General features: G+C 49.3%; 1 protein-coding gene across 1 annotated transcript; it reads right to left on the bottom strand.

The window, feature by feature from the left end:
* Nucleotides 1-3,803: 3,803 nt before the first annotated feature.
* Nucleotides 3,804-13,128, bottom strand: ARL6IP1 (ARL6 interacting reticulophagy regulator 1). Its single transcript, XM_077275102.1, has 6 exons — nucleotides 12,938-13,128; nucleotides 6,886-7,019; nucleotides 6,136-6,255; nucleotides 4,755-4,872; nucleotides 4,593-4,677; nucleotides 3,804-4,267 (listed from the first exon to the last, which is right to left on the bottom strand). The coding sequence occupies exons 1-6, from the start codon at nucleotides 12,974-12,976 to the stop codon at nucleotides 4,149-4,151; spliced, it is 615 nt and encodes a 204-aa protein (XP_077131217.1). The 5' UTR covers nucleotides 12,977-13,128; the 3' UTR covers nucleotides 3,804-4,148.
* Nucleotides 13,129-18,419: the final 5,291 nt, after the last annotated feature.

Genomic DNA, 18,419 nt, shown 5'->3' with positions numbered 1-18,419 from the left:
GATGTGATTGAGGCATGTTTGAAGGATGAGGAGAAGACGCCATTTGTAAGTGAAAGGTTGAAGAGATGTGTTAGGGTTGGGATGAAGACTGTGGCAAGGTTAGGGATGAGGTGGGACGGGAGCGGGTCAAGCGTGCAGGTGGTGAGGTGTGATCTTGAAAGAAGGGTGGAGAGTCTATCTTCTGTCATGGTTTTGGGAGAACAGGGCTGAGCAGTTAAGAGGAGGGGCATTTGGGGCTGCGGGACAAAGCTTTCTCTGATGTTATCCATCTGCTTAAAGAAGGAGGCAAAGTCTTCAGCAGAAATGAGAGGGAGGAGGTGCTGGGAGACAGAGTAGAGAATTGAAAGTGTTGAAAAGCTGTTTAGGGTTGTGAGACAGGGAGGATATGAGAGAGGAGAAGTTTGTTTTGCGGCAGTGAGAGTAGACTTGAAGCTGGCGAGGAACTGCTTGTATGCAATAAAGTGCTTGGCAGAATGGGTTCTCGTCCATCTCCGCTCAGTAACCCTGGAAGCCCGTCTCAGTTCTTTAGTCAGGCTGGTCAGCCAGGGCTGCTTGTTGATTGTACAAGTTTTGCTGTGTGTGAGGGGTGCGCCAAATCAAGTGTTACTGTTATTGTGGTGTTGTATAAAGTGGCAGCAGCATCTGTGTCATGGAAGGAAGTTATGTCTGTAGGAGGGAGAAGGGACTCCGAGTGTTTGTAAATTGAGGTGTTTGAGATTTCTGGGAGGGTGAGTGAGTTTATGGAGTGGGGGTTGTGCACTAGGAGAGGAAAGAATGTCAGTAGGTTGTGGTCAGACAGCGAGAGGGGTGAGTCAGTGAGATTAATAAGGGAGCAGAGGCTGGTGAAGAGGAGCTCCAGCGTGTGGCCGTCTTTTTGAGTGGCCTCAGGATCATTGAGTGAGGCAGTCAGTGATAAAAGTTTGGAGGTGGAAGTGTCAATGTGGATATTGAAGTCACCCATGATGATAGTGGGGATGACAGCAGAGAGAAGTGAAGTAGCCAGGTGGTGAAGTGGTCGAGAAAGGTGGAGATGGCTAGTTCTGGAGGGCGGTAGATGACAGCCAGCTGGAGGTTGGAGGGGGAGTATATGCGGACAGAGTGCACCTCAAACGAGGGAAGAGTAGAGGAGGGTGGTAGTGGGATTGGAGTAAAGGAGCAGGTGTCAGACAGGAGCAATCCGACCCCTCCACCGCGTTTGTTGCTGGGGCGAGTGGTGTGCGAGAGGTGGAATCCGCCATAGGAAAGCGCAGCTGGAGAGGCCGAGTCAGAGGGGGTGAGCCAGGTCGGTGATGCCGAGGAAGGAGTTTGTTGGCGATAAAGACATCATGGATAAATGGCAGTTTGTTGCAGACAGAGCGTGCGTTCCATAGTGCTCCAGGTAGGGGGACCGGGGGCTAGATGAATGGGTATGAGGTTGTCATCATTGCGAAAGCTTGTGGAGAATCGTGGCAGGGTGTTAGAAATGAGTGTGGGGATGTGTTGGGGAGGGCCAGGATTAGGGGATACGTCGCCAGCAATGAGGAGCAGCAGACAGAGCGTTAGAAGGTGAGAGCAGGACAGGACATGATGCGGCCGTGTGTGTCTGGAGAAAAAGGATTGTATGTGGAGGAACAGTTCTGAGGAGCATGGTGAGGATGGAGGGACAAATGACTAGTTCCTTCCTAGGTGGAGGGATTACAGGAGACAGTAAGAAAGAAAGTAGTATGGGGGTGAAAGTGACAAGAAACATTGTAGTGGTTTTCTATCCCATTAACAACTTCTGCACAGCAGCTGTAAAGCCACAAGCTTGCGATACGGCTGCCGTTCACATTTGTGGTTTTATGTATGGTATAGGCCTGCAGTTCCTATGTTTGAGCAGTAGAGGTCTCACTTTTATTTTAATAGTAATGTGTCTCTGCTTAGGATCTGGGTGATAAAAGTGGGGACCACATCGGGCCTGGAGCAGCCAAAACCCTGGAAACAGGTCTACATGGCCGCTGCTCACCTGGCTTGTCAAGCTCATCGGTACCTTCATCCTGAGGACACATATACCAGTTAATAGCATTGCTCCCACTTCCACCATTCAGTGTGTTTGGGCACTATGGGGGTCCATCATACCTATTGCATTATCCCGTGTGCTCCTGTACTGCCCGACACTAGGTCTCAAGGTAATCTCTGCCATATCCTTCACCTGATCTATAGGACTTAGCATTTATTTTTCTAGCTACGTCACGTGATCGGGGGTCAGCGGTGCATCGGCATGACAACCAGAGGTCTCCTGAAGACCTCTATAGTTGTTGATGCCAGATTGTTGTGAGAGCCACCCTGTGGTCGGCGCTCATAACAATGCTGTAATTCTGCTGCATAGAGGTGATCTGAGCATCGCTCCTATGTAGCAGAGCTGATCAGGCTATGCCAGCTTTTAGCCTCCCATGGCTGGTTTTACAGAATCTCCCAATCAAAAATAAAAAAAAAAAAAAAAAAAAAAGGGATTAACCCGATCGCTAAACGGCGTAGCAAGAAAATAATTCAAAATGCCAGAATTACATTTTTTTGGTCGCCACGACATTGCATTAAAATGCAATATAGGGCGATCAAAAGAGCGTATCTGCACCAAAATGGTATCATTAAAAACATCAGCTCGGCACGCAAAAAATAAGCCCTCACCCAACCCGAGGTCACGAAAAATGGAGATGCTACAGGTCTAGGATAATTGCACAATTTTTTTTTTTTTAAGCAAAGTTTGGATTTTTTTTCACCACTTAGATAAAAAAAAAAAAAGAACCTAGACATGTTTGTGTCTATGAACTTGTAATTACCTGGAGAATCATAATGGCAGGTCAGTTTTAGCATTTGGTGATCCTAGCAAAAAAGGCAAACAAAAAAACAAGTGTGGGATTGCACTTTTATTGCAATTTCACCGCAGTTGGAATTTTTCTGCCGTTTTCTAGCACACGACATGGTAAACCAATGGTGGCGTACAAAAGTACAACTCGTCCCGCAAAAAAATAAGCCCTCACATGACCATATTGATGGAAAGATTTAAAAAAAAAAAAAAAAAAAAAAAGTTTTGGCTCTGGGAATGAGGGGAGCGAAAAACAAAAACGCAAAACTGAAAAAAAAAAAAAAACACGCTCCAGTCATTAAGGGGTTAAGTGCACTTTCCCATCTACAGTATCTCATCCCTTCTCTGGCTCTATAAAACCAGATCTGTCAACGGTTAGAGATGTTTTTTTTTTTTTCTTTGGGGGGGTTGGAGATATCAGGTACAAAAACGAGTAGGTGGGAAGGAGCACTGAAGTGCTCGGCCACACCAAGGGTGCACTAAGAGCCTATATTGGGTTTGAACAGTCATTCTGTGCCGATAGGTTCACTTTAACCAAGCATCTTCATGGATTGTTTTCCTCTGGCATCAACCATACGAAGGAAAGAAAAAAAAAAAAATTCTCCTAAAGTGTTACGATTGGCTCCTTTTCAGCACAGAGACTGTTCAAACCAAGCACAAGTGTTCAATGCATCTTTCCACTTACTTGTTTTCCCATCAATCGTCACTCATCTCTGGCTCCGGTAAAGCCAAGTTGTCAATCAAGGAAGGATGATGGAAAATAAGTAGGTGGGAAGAAGCACTGAACGTCTTAGCTGTGCCAGGATGTTTGGTGTGAACATACTCCCTTTAAGTCTGTCCAGATCCATGGTATATATTTCATGCGTCCATCTCACGGCTGTGGAGTCAGTCGGTTCATGGAAATTGAGGAGGTTTGGCTTACTGACTCCACAGCCCTGGTAGATCTGTTGTATTGTCATAGCGGAAATAAAAATATAGGTTTCCAGAATATTCTACATTTTATTTCATCCATTAACAAGAAGACACATTTTTACTCTGGAAAGGTATGGAAAGCAAAAAGAACAAAAACACAAGACACATGGAAATATGGAATATTTACAAGAGTGGAAAACATTGAAAGTGGTAAAGAAACACTGGAGACGAGGACGACGCTCGGGGATAAGACTCTTCATACTTTAGAGGTTTGGATTTCAGTGCAACACAGATACAGCATTGGCAGTTATTGGGGAACTGAATGGGAACGTTAAGGTTAGACATCTTGTAGCCCCCAAAATAAACAATAAAATGCTCCCGTGGAAGTTTTAGTTTTGCATCGAGCAGGACGTTATTCGTTCTTCTTCTCTTTTTGCTTCAGCAGTTTGTTGATCTCACGCTTTCCCATTCCAACAAATTTGGTGATGACTCCATGTTTGTTGAGGCCGGGAAGCAAAAGCACAAAACTCACTGAAATAATGGAAATGCGGATTAATAGGATACTCGTTACATCCCTGAAAAACACATTAAAAAAGTGTAGTAGTGGGGAAAAAAAAAAATTAATAATAATATATATATATATATATATATATATATATATATATATATATATATATATATATATATATATATATATATATATATTTTTTTTTACACACACACACATACACAGCCACTGTGCAGATTAGTACACCGCTAGCTGCCGTACAGTTACACCATGTGGTTAAATAGTGGGTAAATGGCCTAATAGTGAAGGGGGCACACTTTCCTGTCGTCCTCTTATAGGGACACTTACCAATAATGTACGTGAGGAAGAGGTTATGAACCTGCTGTCCGATCCAAGCAACCATGGCGAGAGCGGTGATCATCGACATGAAATACTAGACAGAGAAAAATAAGAGCTTTAAAAAGGGGTTTATCCAAATAGTCAAACAAGGTCTATGGACAGCAATGCTACCATCTTGGGCTTCTCCTCTTTGAGGACAAACAGACGTCTCCACCAGCCAATGATCCTTCTGCGGGTCTTCACGAGGTTGCTGCAGATCTCATGCAGCCTCTGCTGCTGCTCCGTGGTCCTGGACAGAATCACAAAATGTAAAAGATCAAATGATTAAGACGCGCTGAAGAATCCTTTATAGACAATGATTCCAACAACCCTAAGAGATTCTTGCCGTGAACTCACTGCTTTCCAGTGCAGATGGCGGTGTGCCGAGAATCTCCCAACCAGCAGGAAAGGAGTCCCCTAAAGTCTGTGTCCATTGACATCTGACAGGAGCATGGACACCTCTGAATTTTGCTGATCATGAAGGTCAACAACCGACCATTTCTAGACTATAACTGTACAAGTACAGTATAGTGTCGCCACACCCTTCCGTCTCTTACTATCAAGCAGAATGTGTGCGGGTCTTGGGAGATGTTACAATGTCCAGGTTGAAGGGAGTTCCCATTCCTGACAATCCTATTTTAGGCTATGGACGCAGCGTATTCTCACTGAGTGTTTTTAGGTTTGATTACTGGGTTAGTAATGGGGGTGTCTGATAGATACCTCTCCATTACTGACCCTAGGGCTTGGTGCCAGTTGACATCAACTCCAACTACCATTACCCCCATTGCCACCACATCAGGAAGAGCCGGGCAAAGCGCCAGCATTGACGCGTCTAACATGATGCACCAATTCTGGGGCAGCTGCAGGCTGGTATTTTTATGCTGGGAAGGGCATAATAACAAGGGACCTACCCAGCCCACCATTCTCTAGTTCTATGAAGCCAGAGCTGTCAAAGAGGATGGGGTGGAGATTGAGAGCAAACAAGCAGGTGGAAAAGTGTATAAAAGAAATTTGGCCTTGCCATGAAGCACTGGGCGGCGGGATTTGGTTTGAACAGTCATTCTGTGCCGACAGAGTCCCTTTAAGTCCCCCGGACACCTTACATGGCTGTCAATTGACCAGTGACTCAGCCAGTAGCTATCTCCCATACACAGGAACTCTGCCGAGAGTGCCCGTGTCCTCCAGGAGAGCGCCGCTGCCAAACTTCTATGGTGGATTATCTCGGAGAACAAAAGCATTGGCAGTTGTGGGACCCCCATACACGGTTGGCAGTCATGGGACTACCCCCCCCCCCCTCCACACACATACACGGCAGTTACTTTCAGTTCAATCCAGTGCATGCTGGGAAGTGTGGGAACAGACGTTCCAGCAGCTATAGTGCAGGCAGAACGCCAATAACAGAGCATGAAAATGGGGTCAGTTCCTGAAATATTAGACTGGTATGTACACAAAAGCAGTTTCAGCTTTGAGGGGCGGGAGGGATGACAGCAGCAAAACCATGATTTGTACTAACCACGTGTTGGAGCCAAAAATTCTGGGAGCCAGTGTTGGAACAAGATAGTCGGCCAGACACAGACACATAATGAAGCAGGAAACACCAGAAAGCACTGATGGATCCAGGTAGTAGATCATCCTGCAGGAGAAGAAGAAATAGATTTTGAGCAGACTTACCCCAACGTCACATTTCCTCCAAAGCAGAATGAATCCGATAACACCAGAACATTAGCGGTGGGAGGAGGTCAGAGACCCTAGCCCTCTAATGAGCCATTGGGTCAGGGGGATCAACCTGCTCAGAGTTGGAGCTGTAGGAAATTGATTATCTGTAGCCAATTAAAGGGTTAAACTATGGGTCACAGTCATCAAGCAGTTTTTTATTTTTTTTTGAGGGGGGTGGGGGTTTGGCACACGTCCCAATAATTGTCATTGTTTGTGACAGGGTTGTACCCCGGCCCCTGCGTGGCATACATTACCGGTAGTAGTGCGCGGTAGGTGAAAGATGTGCCAAATTCATTAAAGTGGCCAACACCATTTCCTCCAGCGACTAATGCATCGGGGCCTTAGAGGACACGGATGAAACAGCCTGGGCCCAGACTGATGACTACACTTTATGGATCTGCCCCCGGAGAGCACAACAAGCTATAGGTCTACAACTATCGAACATCACTTCCTATCTGTTATTTGCTGCAGTGGAAGGCAACATCTTCACATTACAGGATCACATCACATAATATGCAGGATGGGCCCTTTGTACAGATTCACTTACAGGAATATAAAGGACACTGCCCCCATTATTGCAGCTGGAAACCAAGGCTTCTCCCAGCGCAGGGCACGGTCAGCCAGCAGGACCACCTCACCCCATCCTTGGAAATGCTCCTCGAGACTCGCGGTCTCCGCAGCCTGCAATAAAGACTTCATCATGAACCTTGAGGACATTGGGTCAGTTGTCTTTAAAGAACCCTGTATCCGGTGAAAGGCATGCTAGGCATTGCAGGATCCATGGCAGCTCTGCATTTTAAAGGTACGGCCCCCACAAGGAGGTCACATGCTGCGCCAACCTGCGCAGTCAAATTAATGCATGCGTTTGTGGCAACATTACACATCACTTGTCCAAATGTGGAGTGGCTTTGGTCTTCAGACGACCAAACATCATATGATGTTCCCAAATATAAATTTAGAGCTAAAACTATAATGGAATTGCTCCAATATATTCCAGAAATTGACATGATAGCAATTTATTGCATTATATTTAAAAGCAGGGCTGTGGAGTCGGAGCCCATTTTGGTGGAGCCGGAGTCATGGAAATTGAGGAGTCGGACATTTGGCTTACTGACTCCACAGCATGCCCTTATTACAATACTCCACAAGCTGCTTTATACTGTTCTGTGCCAAATCTGACCGCCGGCTTCTGACTAGCTTAGTCTTCTGCTTCCCTTTCCCATTATCTAAATGCTCATCTACTTCACGCATCCAGGTGAGAAGCAGAAAACTACCCTAGTCAGGAGCCGGCTGTTAGATTTAGTGTAGAACAGTACAAAGCAGCTTGCGTTTCATTGCAATACATGCATGCTGCAGAATACACATGAAACATAGTACCGGTAATTGCAATTGACTGTGACTTTACATGATTCCATAAAGTCCAGCTAATGCAATAAAAACATACAAAAAAAAAAAAAAAAAGTACAGAACCCAAAGTGAAGCTATTCATAACATTATACACTGCGACTTCTGTAATGGAAAGTGCATTACCTACTGTCAGGAAACGTCTATCACATCACAGGTTAATGTAGGAAAAAGCAATACACACTGGAGCCAACTGTGAGCTTTCCAAAGAATATTGAAAATCTACCAAATGAACTTCAGGTCAGCAGCGGGTAATGGATTACTGATTATTTATTTCCCCCTGCAGATAATTATTCCAATACCCTGTGTATAGTATCCCACCTACTATAGATACAGTGCGCCCCATCTTCATCTTACCACAGGTAGTGGCAAGTACAGCACAGGCAGGAGTAAGTGCCCCCAATTCAGAGGCAAAATCCTTGTGACTGGCCACAGTAAAAGACCAATGACCACATAATAGATCCCATCAGTGGACACTTCAATAATGAGGCGCAAGAGCTGATTGACTGTACTATGCCCCGTGCAATATACATCTACAGGGGTCTCCAGGCCGAGCCGGCCCGGGACAGGGGTCTCCAGGCCGAGCCGGCCCGGGACAGGGGTCTCCAGGCCGAGCCGGCCCGGGACAGGAAATCCATTTAAAAACAACAACGTCCATATGGTCATCTAGAAGCCAGGACAGAGAAGCTCTGGTGGACACAGTATGATTAGGCATTACATGGTTGGTCTTTCATCAAAATGGACATCATGTAACGTTACATTTCTAGAAGTAGCATTCCCTGGCAAGAACAACTGATCTCTAGGGATTAGAGAAGCCAGACCTGCAATGAACAACGGGTGGTCCTAAATTTGCAAATTATACCCAGTCCACAGGACAAGCAACAGCTTCTAGATTACGGTGGGTCTACGGTAATCTACAGTGCCCCACTGGGTGATGGCGGTGCATGTGCACAGAGCTTCATTCCTTCTTGTCTATGGGACTGACAAAGGAAGCCTAGTGGCACTGATCTCCCATACACAATGGCTGGTGGTACACAAGTGCAATCATCGGTCAAAATGGGGCAATCAGAACTCCGCTATTGGGAGCGACGAGGACTGTTGTTCAGAGTGTTGGGGGTTCAAGCAGTAGGAACCCCAGAGCATGGCAGACTGTAAGCCGTCCTGGGGATAGGTGTTGCCTTGCCGAGTTGGGACAGTGTTTCTAATGGAGGTCAACAACAGGGATATGAGTTGTGAAGAGTCAAAATGCTGCCGAAGAAGGTTTACAAGTAAAATCTATAAATGTAACTCCCGTGACGTCAGCAGAGTCAGGAGCAGAACGAGGTCTGGATTTCTACCAAGCATCACTCCAGCGAGCAGCAGGACAAGGTCAGGTCTGTCAGCTGCAATTTATGTGTTCTGAGAAGAAAGCTGCACAAAGCTCTCATCGTATTATACTAATGGAGACTTGTCACAGTGGCTGTAATGCAATCAGAGAGCAGCAATCGATGCGTTTACAGGCAGAACATCGCTGGGGGAATAGAAGGACATCGATCTCCTGGGCAGGAAGATACAACATCCGAACCCGCAAGGATCATAGAGACTTTAAAGAGGAGTTTAAAGATGGAAAAGTACAACTCATCTGCTTTCATGGCCGTGATGGTCGTCATTTAATAGGACCATAAATCTGCCCCAGGCATGTGAAGGACACATGGTGCACGGTTACCGTACAGCTATCAGGGCGGTGTCTTGTATCTATCTGTGAACACATGACTCCCCCTGAGGCTCATCACCGAGCAGTCAGATCTTAGGTCAGTGTCGTAGCCAAAGATTACAAATGTTACATCCTGCCCAAAGTGAAGGGCGTCCCACTTCTGAGGTTCAAGAGTCTGAACCAGTGATGAATCTCCTGGTGGTCAGGTGCATGGTTATGTCACAGGACCACTGCAGTGTATCAGTGGCCGCTGATGGGCTGCAGCATTCACGCTACATGAATTAGGGTGGTTGCTGTAAGTACCATGCACACGTGGAAGATCGCTTTCTGCAGCAGGTCCTACTGAGCAAACTTACCTGGACCGGAGTAGGCAATGAGCCATCAGGCAGGTGACGTGGAACAGTAACCACTATCTACCACTTTTTTGGTTTTGTAGGGTAGGGGCACTAAAAGTGTGACAAATTGATTTACTGGAGAGATCTGTGATGTTTTGCAGCAGTTACAATGTAATGTAGTGAGACTACACAATTAACAGACCGGTATCCTCCCTCTGTCACAAGACGACGCCACAGCCCCATTACACATCAACTTCCGGCAATCAGATGAGACTTCTCCTCCCCTGGCCTGAAGTTACCACCAACACTGTACAATCCCCTCAGATTCATCTCCAGTCCTGGCCATGCTGCTCCCAATCCGCAACCTTGGGAAATGCAGGATTATGGTTTCTTCATGCCTTAGGGTATGTGCCCACGATCAGTAATCGCTGTGGGTTGGACAATCCGAACTTGTGCAGCGTCAAACCCGCAGCGTCCAGATGTTACAGCATAGTGGATGCGATTTCAAGAAACTCCATGTCCACTGTGTGCGCAGAGACTTCCGCGAAGACAGACATGTGGCGCGTCATTCCAGACCGCAGCATGTCTATTTATCTTGTGGAGACACGAGTCTCTTCAACTCTAAGGCTACTTTCACACTAGCGTTTTTTTGCATACGTCACTATGCGTCGTTTTGGCGAAAAAACGCATCCTGCAAAGTCGTCTGCAGGATGCGTTTTTTCCCCATAGACTAACATTAGCGACGCATTGCGACGTATTGACACACGTCGCAACCGTCGTGCGACGGTTGCGTCGTGTTGTGGCGGACCGCCGGCAGTAAAAAACATTACATGTAACGTTTTTTGGTGCCGACGGTCCGCCATTTCCGGAACTCCGCCCCCACCTCCCCGCACCTCACAATGGGGCAGCTGATGCGTGGAAAAACAGCATCCGCTGCCCCCGTTGTGCGGCGCTTGCACAGTATGCGTCGGTACGACGCAGCGCGATGGCCCCGTACCGACGCTAGTGTGAAAGTAGCATAAATCTGCAGTAATCAGCCGGCAACACAGCGGTGTTACTATAACTGATGTGCAGGAGAACAGCAGCGCCCTCGCAGGGGACATTACTGGTCTCTGCCAGGTATCCCATCAGCGCTGTGTTTCCAGCTCAGAGTGTGGGCACTGTCACTGTGCAAACTGCAGGGACCAGACCCCAAAACAAGAGTCTCTGCTTAATGCTTAATTTCATGGAGGAGACAATGACCTCAGACTCTGCCCCATGCTCTGATGATGCTTTGTTCGTTTGCCCCCTCCTTGTGCACCGCAGCCCTACATGATGGGAGCATCCCCCCCTCCCCTCAGATCTGCATGATGGGAGCATCCCCCCCCCCTCCCCTCAGATCTGCATGATGGGAGCATCCCCCCCCTCCCCTCAGATCTGCATGATGGGAGCATCCCCCCCCTCCCCTCAGATCTGCATGATGGGAGCATCCCCCCCCTCCCCTCAGATCTGCATGATGGGAGCATCCCCCCCCTCCCCTCAGATCTGCATGATGGGAGCATCCCCCCCCTCCCCTCAGATCTGCATGATGGGAGCATCCCCCCCCCTCCCCTCAGATCTGCATGATGGGAGCATCCCCCCCCCTCCCCTCAGATCTGCATGATGGGAGCATCCCCCCCCTCCCCTCAGATCTGCATGATGGGAGCATCCCCCCCCTCCCCTCAGATCTGCATGATGGGAGCATCCCCCCCCTCCCCTCAGATCTGCATGATGGGAGCATCCCCCCCCTCCCCTCAGATCTGCATGATGGGAGCATCCCCCCCCCCCTCAGATCTGCATGATGGGAGCATCCCCCCCCCTCCCCTCAGATCTGCATGATGGGAGCATCCCCCCCCCTCCCCTCAGATCTGCATGATGGGAGCATCCCCCCCCCTCCCCTCAGATCTGCATGATGGGAGCATCCCCCCCCCTCCCCTCAGATCTGCATGATGGGAGCATCCCCCCCCCTCCCCTCAGATCTGCATGATGGGAGCATCCCCCCCCTCCCCTCAGATCTGCATGATGGGAGCATCCCCCCCCTCCCCTCAGATCTGCATGATGGGAGCATCCCCCCCCCTCCCCTCAGATCTGCATGATGGGAGCATCCCCCCCCCTCCCCTCAGATCTGCATGATGGGAGCATCCCCCCCCCTCCCCTCAGATCTGCATGATGGGAGCATCCCCCCCCCCTCCCCTCAGATCTGCATGATGGGAGCATCCCCCCCCCCCTCAGATCTGCATGATGGGAGCATCCCCCCCCTCCCCTCAGATCTGCATGATGGGAGCATCCCCCCCCCCCTCCCCTCAGATCTGCATGATGGGAGCATCCCCCCCCCTCCCCTCAGATCTGCATGATGGGAGCATCCCCCCCCCTCCCCTCAGATCTGCATGATGGGAGCATCCCCCCCCCCTCCCCTCAGATCTGCATGATGGGAGCATCCCCCCCCTCCCCTCAGATCTGCATGATGGGAGCATCCCCCCCCCCTCCCCTCAGATCTGCATGATGGGAGCATCCCCCCCCCTCCCCTCAGATCTGCATGATGGGAGCATCCCCCCCCCTCCCCTCAGATCTGCATGATGGGAGCATCCCCCCCCCCTCCCCTCAGATCTGCATGATGGGAGCATCCCCCCCCCTCTCCTCAGATCTGCATGATGGGAGCATCCCCCCCCCTCCCCTCAGATCTGCATGATGGGAGCATCCCCCCCCCTCCCCTCAGATCTGCATGATGGGAGCATCCCCCCCCCCCCCCTCAGATCTGCATGATGGGAGCATCCCCCCCCCCCCCCCCCCCCCCCCCTCTCCAGATCTGCATGATGGGAGCATCCCCCCCTCCCCGGACACCGCAGCCCTACATGATGGGCCCCTCCCCGGACACCGCAGCTACCTGCCGCTGCCAGCCCGGGCACAGAACATGGCGTCCTGCCCGTCACTACGGCCACTGAGCACTGTGCTGACTGCTGGAGGCCCCTGGAGTCCGCCATAGCCGCTCACAGACCGTGAGGATCTCACAGCGCAGGCGGAGCGCCCCTTCACCAGATGTGGGTGCGGGAGGGACAATAACCGCAGCCATAATGCGGAGCCCGGGCCTAGCGCAGGCACCGAGCCCTCCCGGGAGCACTGAGCACGCTCCGCCGCCAGCACTCACTCACCAGCTGGTTCACGCTCCTGTTGTCCCCCGGTTCCGCCATTGTCCTAGGTCACACTGCAGCTCCTACAATCTGCGGCTCTGTCGCTCGAGCCGGACACAAATCGCTGCTTCCGCCAGGCTGCTCAAGCGCATGCGTGCTTTGATTGGCCGTCTCAAGCATAAACGTCGCCATGACAGCCAATCAACGCGCTCAGTCTGACAACAGGCAGGCTCGAATTTAAATACGAGGCTCGTGCAGTGCGGTGACGTCATCAAACCTCCTGCTGGAAATAACGGCCACCCTGAGAAACCGCATGACGTCACCACGGCCGCGAAGTGACATTGTGCTCAGTGCTGCACAGAGCATGCAGATGGGCAGGAGAGAGGAGTCACTCAGCCGCAGAGTCCAGTAATACACCGAGCAGTGCTTGGGAAATGCAGAAAGAGCAATTACAGCACCCAGGCAGAGAGGAGGAAGGTCGCAGGGGCAAAGACTGCAGTCTAATGCAAGTGAATAGGACCCACAATGTACAGTGACCCTGACACACGAGCCCCAAAAACCCCAACTGGTTCCGACTCATTGGCACCTGCTTGGCCCCTTGTGGATCGCAGTGTGACTCCATTCACTTCCATTAGGCTGCCACGTAGCAGCAGCGCACCGCCATCTGTGGCTGAGCGAGCCGTGTCACTACCAAACCCGCTCTATAGCCCCCACCCAATTTACAGGCCATTTATATAGGGCTCCCAAAGTGGTACGTGTTACCCCGTACAGGCCCTTAAACGGGCACAGACACCAGACTGGTCACAATGACCCCAGGGGCAGATCGTACCCACAAATATATACAGACCCCAGACTGGTCACCATAACCCCAGGGGCCACCGTACCCACAAATATATACAGACCCCAGACTGGTCACCATAACCCCAGGGGCAGATCGTACCCACAAATATATACAGACCCCAGACTGGTCACCATAACCCCAGGGGCAGACTGTACCCACAAATATATACAGACCCCAGACTGGTCACCAGAACCCCAGGGGCAGACCGTACCCACAAATATATACAGACCCCAGACTGGTCACCATAACCCCAGGGGCAGACCGTACCCACAAATATATACAGACCCCAGACTGGTCACCATAACCACAGGGGCAGACCGTACCCACAAATATATACAGACCCCAGACTGGTCACCATAACCACAGGGGCAGACCGTACCCACAAATATATACAGACCCCAGACTGGTCACCATAACCACAGGGGCCGACCGTACCCACAAATATATACAGACCCCAGACTGGTCACCAGAACCCCAGGGGCAGACCGTACCCACAAATATATACAGACCCCAGACTGGTCACCATAACCCCAGGGGCAGACTGTACCCACAAATATATACAGACCCCAGACTGGTCACCAGAACCCCAGGGACAGACCGTACCCACAAATATATACAGACCCCAGACTGGTCACCATAACCCCAGGGGCAGATCGTACCCACAAATATATACAGACCCCAGACTGGTCACCATAACCACAGGGGCCGACCGTACCCACAAATATATACAGACCCCAGACTGGTCAGCATAACCCCAGGGGCCGACCGTACCCACAAATATATACCGACCCCAGACTGGTCACCATAACCCCAGGGGCAGATCGTACCCACAAATATATACAGACCCCAGACTGGTCACCATAACCACAGGGGCCGACCGTACCCACAAATATATACAGACCCCAGACTGGTCACCATAACCCCAGGGGCAGACCGTACCCACAAATATATACAGACCCCAGACTGGTCACCATAACCCCAGGGGCAGACCGTACCCACAAATATATACAGACCCCAGAAGGTCAGCATAACCCCAGGGGCAGATCGTACCCACAAATATATACAGACCCCAGACTGGTCACCATAACCCAGGGGCCGACCGTACCCACAAATATATACAGACCCCAGACTGGTCACCAGAACCCCAGGGACAGACCGTACCCACAAATATATACAGACCCCAGAAGGTCAGCATAACCCCAGGGGCAGATCGTACCCACAAATATATACAGACCCCAGAAGGTCAGCATAACCCCAGGGGCAGATCATACCCACAAATATATACAGACCCCAGACTGGTCACCATAACCCCAGGGGCCGACCGTACCCACAAATATATACAGAACCCAGACTGGTCACCATAACCCCAGGGGCCGACCGTACCCACAAATATATACAGAACCCAGACTGGTCACCATAACCCCAGGGGCCGACCGTACCCACAAATATATACAGACCCCAGACTGGTCACCATAACCCCAGGGGCAGATCGTACCCACAAATATATACAGACCCCAGAAGGTCAGCATAACCCCAGGGGCAGATCGTACCCACAAATATATACAGACCCCAGACTGGTCACCATAACCCCAGGGGCAGATCGTACCCACAAATATATACAGACCCCAGAAGGTCAGCATAACCCCAGGGACAGACCGTACCCACAAATATATACAGACCCCAGACTGGTCACCAGAACCCCAGGGGCAGACCGTACCCACAAATATATACAGACCCCAGACTGGTCACCATAACCCCAGGGGCAGACTGTACCCACAAATATATACAGACCCCAGACTGGTCAGCATAACCCCAGGGGCAGACTGTACCCACAAATATATACAGACCCCAGACTGGTCAGCATAACCCCAGGGGCCGACCGTACCCACAAATATATACAGACCCCAGACTGGTCACCAGAACCCCAGGGACAGACCGTACCCACAAATATATACAGACCCCAGACTGGTCACCAGAACCACAGGGACAGACCGTACCCACAAATATATACAGACCCCAGACTGGTCACCATAACCCCAGGGGCAGACCGTACCCACAAATATATACAGACCCCAGACTGGTCACCATAACCCCAGGGGCAGACCGTACCCACAAATATATACAGACCCCAGAAGGTCAGCATAACCCCAGGGGCAGATCGTACCCACAAATATATACAGACCCCAGACTGGTCACCAGAACCCCAGGGACAGACCGTACCCACAAATATATACAGACCCCAGACTGGTCACCAGAACCACAGGGACAGACCGTACCCACAAATATATACAGACCCCAGACTGGTCACCATAACCCCAGGGGCAGACCGTACCCACAAATATATACAGACCCCAGACTGGTCACCATAACCCCAGGGGCAGACCGTACCCACAAATATATACAGACCCCAGAAGGTCAGCATAACCCCAGGGGCAGATCGTACCCACAAATATATACAGACCCCAGACTGGTCACCATAACCCCAGGGGCAGACTGTACCCACAAATATATACAGACCCCAGACTGGTCACCAGAACCCCAGGGACAGACCGTACCCACAAATATATACAGACCCCAGAAGGTCAGCATAACCCCAGGGGCAGATCGTACCCACAAATATATACAGACCCCAGAAGGTCAGCATAACCCCAGGGGCAGATCTGTCGGGGCCGTAATAACGACAATTAATCCTCATTCACCAGTCATTCCAAATTGTAATGTGAGCGCAGAACTTCTGGTACCGGAAAAAGAAATGATTCAGACACGTAGCTGATTCAATCTTTGCTGATGCTCTTGCGATCACCTCAGTGAGGAGCTGAGCAGCAACTGTGCTTTATTCTTCAATACATAGTACTAAAAAGGGAATGCAATGGGTGGGGTTTAAGCAGCATACATCTAGTGCTCAGTCTCTCTGATTCGTCGAACGTCTCCTGGTGAATTCCTCCTCTTCTTATCATTCCTTTAGTTTCGTTTCCAAAGAAATGATTCATCCCTCCAGACACAAACCAGAAACGAAACTGCCTGGCAGCCATTTTAAATCATTAACTAACAGATAGGAAAAACTTATTGTTTCACAGTATAAAAGTATAGCAGTACAAAGAGAGTATAAAGATTTATATAAAAGTACAAAGGTATATAAGAAAATACATTTTCACCTTGACAATCCCCCCTAAACACTAAGTTTTTCCCTTAAAGAAAGATCCTTCGAGACTGTCCATGTGATGGGAAAAGGGGAGGTGGATTTCTTCATCCAGACACCTCAGAAGCTCTCCCCTAGTGAGAGGCCTCCAGGCAGCTGAACCCTTCACTAACCTCACATGGAGTTCTCCCACTGTCCCTAAACTAGATCTCTTGGCATCATCTGAGAATGGGGGATTTTGTCTACTCTCTTGAGAAAAAAATATACTTCGGGATCTCCCCTAGATCAGTACCATTGTACTCTGGTGGGTCTACTTCTTGATTGAGGAAGGTGCCAGTCGGAGTTGCTTGGGCAATAACCTTTTTGTACAAAGAATAACACAACAGAGGATTATCGATTCAACTATAAGGAGGGCAATTAGTACCAAACAAACTTATTGAAGGAATCCCTCGATCCCACCTAACCAACTGGAGAAGAAAGATGTGTCTGCTCCAGCATACATGACACATCGTCTTATTGTCCTAATTTGTTCAACTTCTTTAGAAACCTTCAGGTCTTTTGGATCTACATTTCGCCATTCAGGTCTGGCTGTCTATATTTCGTCTCGTAAGTCTTTGGTCATACCGTCAATGAATGTATTTACCAATACTTTAACATCAAGTGGGTTTATGGGACTGTACTCCATGTCTTCCCATTTCAGCTGTAACCGTCCAAAGTATAGCTCTACACTCTCTCCTTTTGTCACATCTGCAAAAAGTCTTAACTTGCGTCCTAGCACGTCACCTGTTTTTGTGCTCACTAACTACCTAGGCCTGCCCAGGTGCACTTAATACGTCCATCATATTGTCATTATTTGTCTGTAAAATGAGAAAGGTTGGTTCTCAGGGTCAGGCAAATGTTTTTGCGTAGCTAGCTAGTCAGAAGGCCTCCAGGGATAATACTCCTTTATCTGTCTTACCCTACCTGATGTGGTTGGTTCTCTGGTGGTGGGGGCGACATGACATGCTGGTCTACAGCTCCTTCCCAAAAGGATTACTGTCAGCCTACTATGTCCCCACTATCCACCAACCACAATCCTGTGTCAGCTTCTTATATCACTACATGTGATCTTGTCTGGACAGGATTCAGTGTAATTCTCTTAGGTCGGGTTGCAGCACGGGTCATACAAGTGTTAGGGCCCAAATCCTCAACTATATCCTGAAAGGCATCACAGCTATAATTAACAAATCTTTGTTCATTGTAATATATATATTTGATCCATTCAACATTTTTATTAATCTGCATCTGTGGGATTATAGAAGCAATGCCGGCATAAATCTGGTTCTGGGCTTTAAACTGGTCAGGCACCCCCCTTGGCACTCCAATGGCATCAATATATACTAGTGGATCTTCTTCATAACTCATGTGGAGCTGATCAAGGCTTCTCCTCTTTCTGGTAGGTTCATCAGGTATCTTTGGTGTATATATATTGTGTATGTTTAATTAGCAAATCAGTATCTAGAGAACTGTTCTCTTTGCAGAAA

Source organism: Ranitomeya variabilis, chromosome 7 (assembly GCF_051348905.1).
Source record: "Ranitomeya variabilis isolate aRanVar5 chromosome 7, aRanVar5.hap1, whole genome shotgun sequence".
Taxonomy (NCBI): domain Eukaryota; kingdom Metazoa; phylum Chordata; class Amphibia; order Anura; family Dendrobatidae; genus Ranitomeya; species Ranitomeya variabilis.
This window is presented reverse-complemented; position numbering and strand designations above follow the sequence as displayed.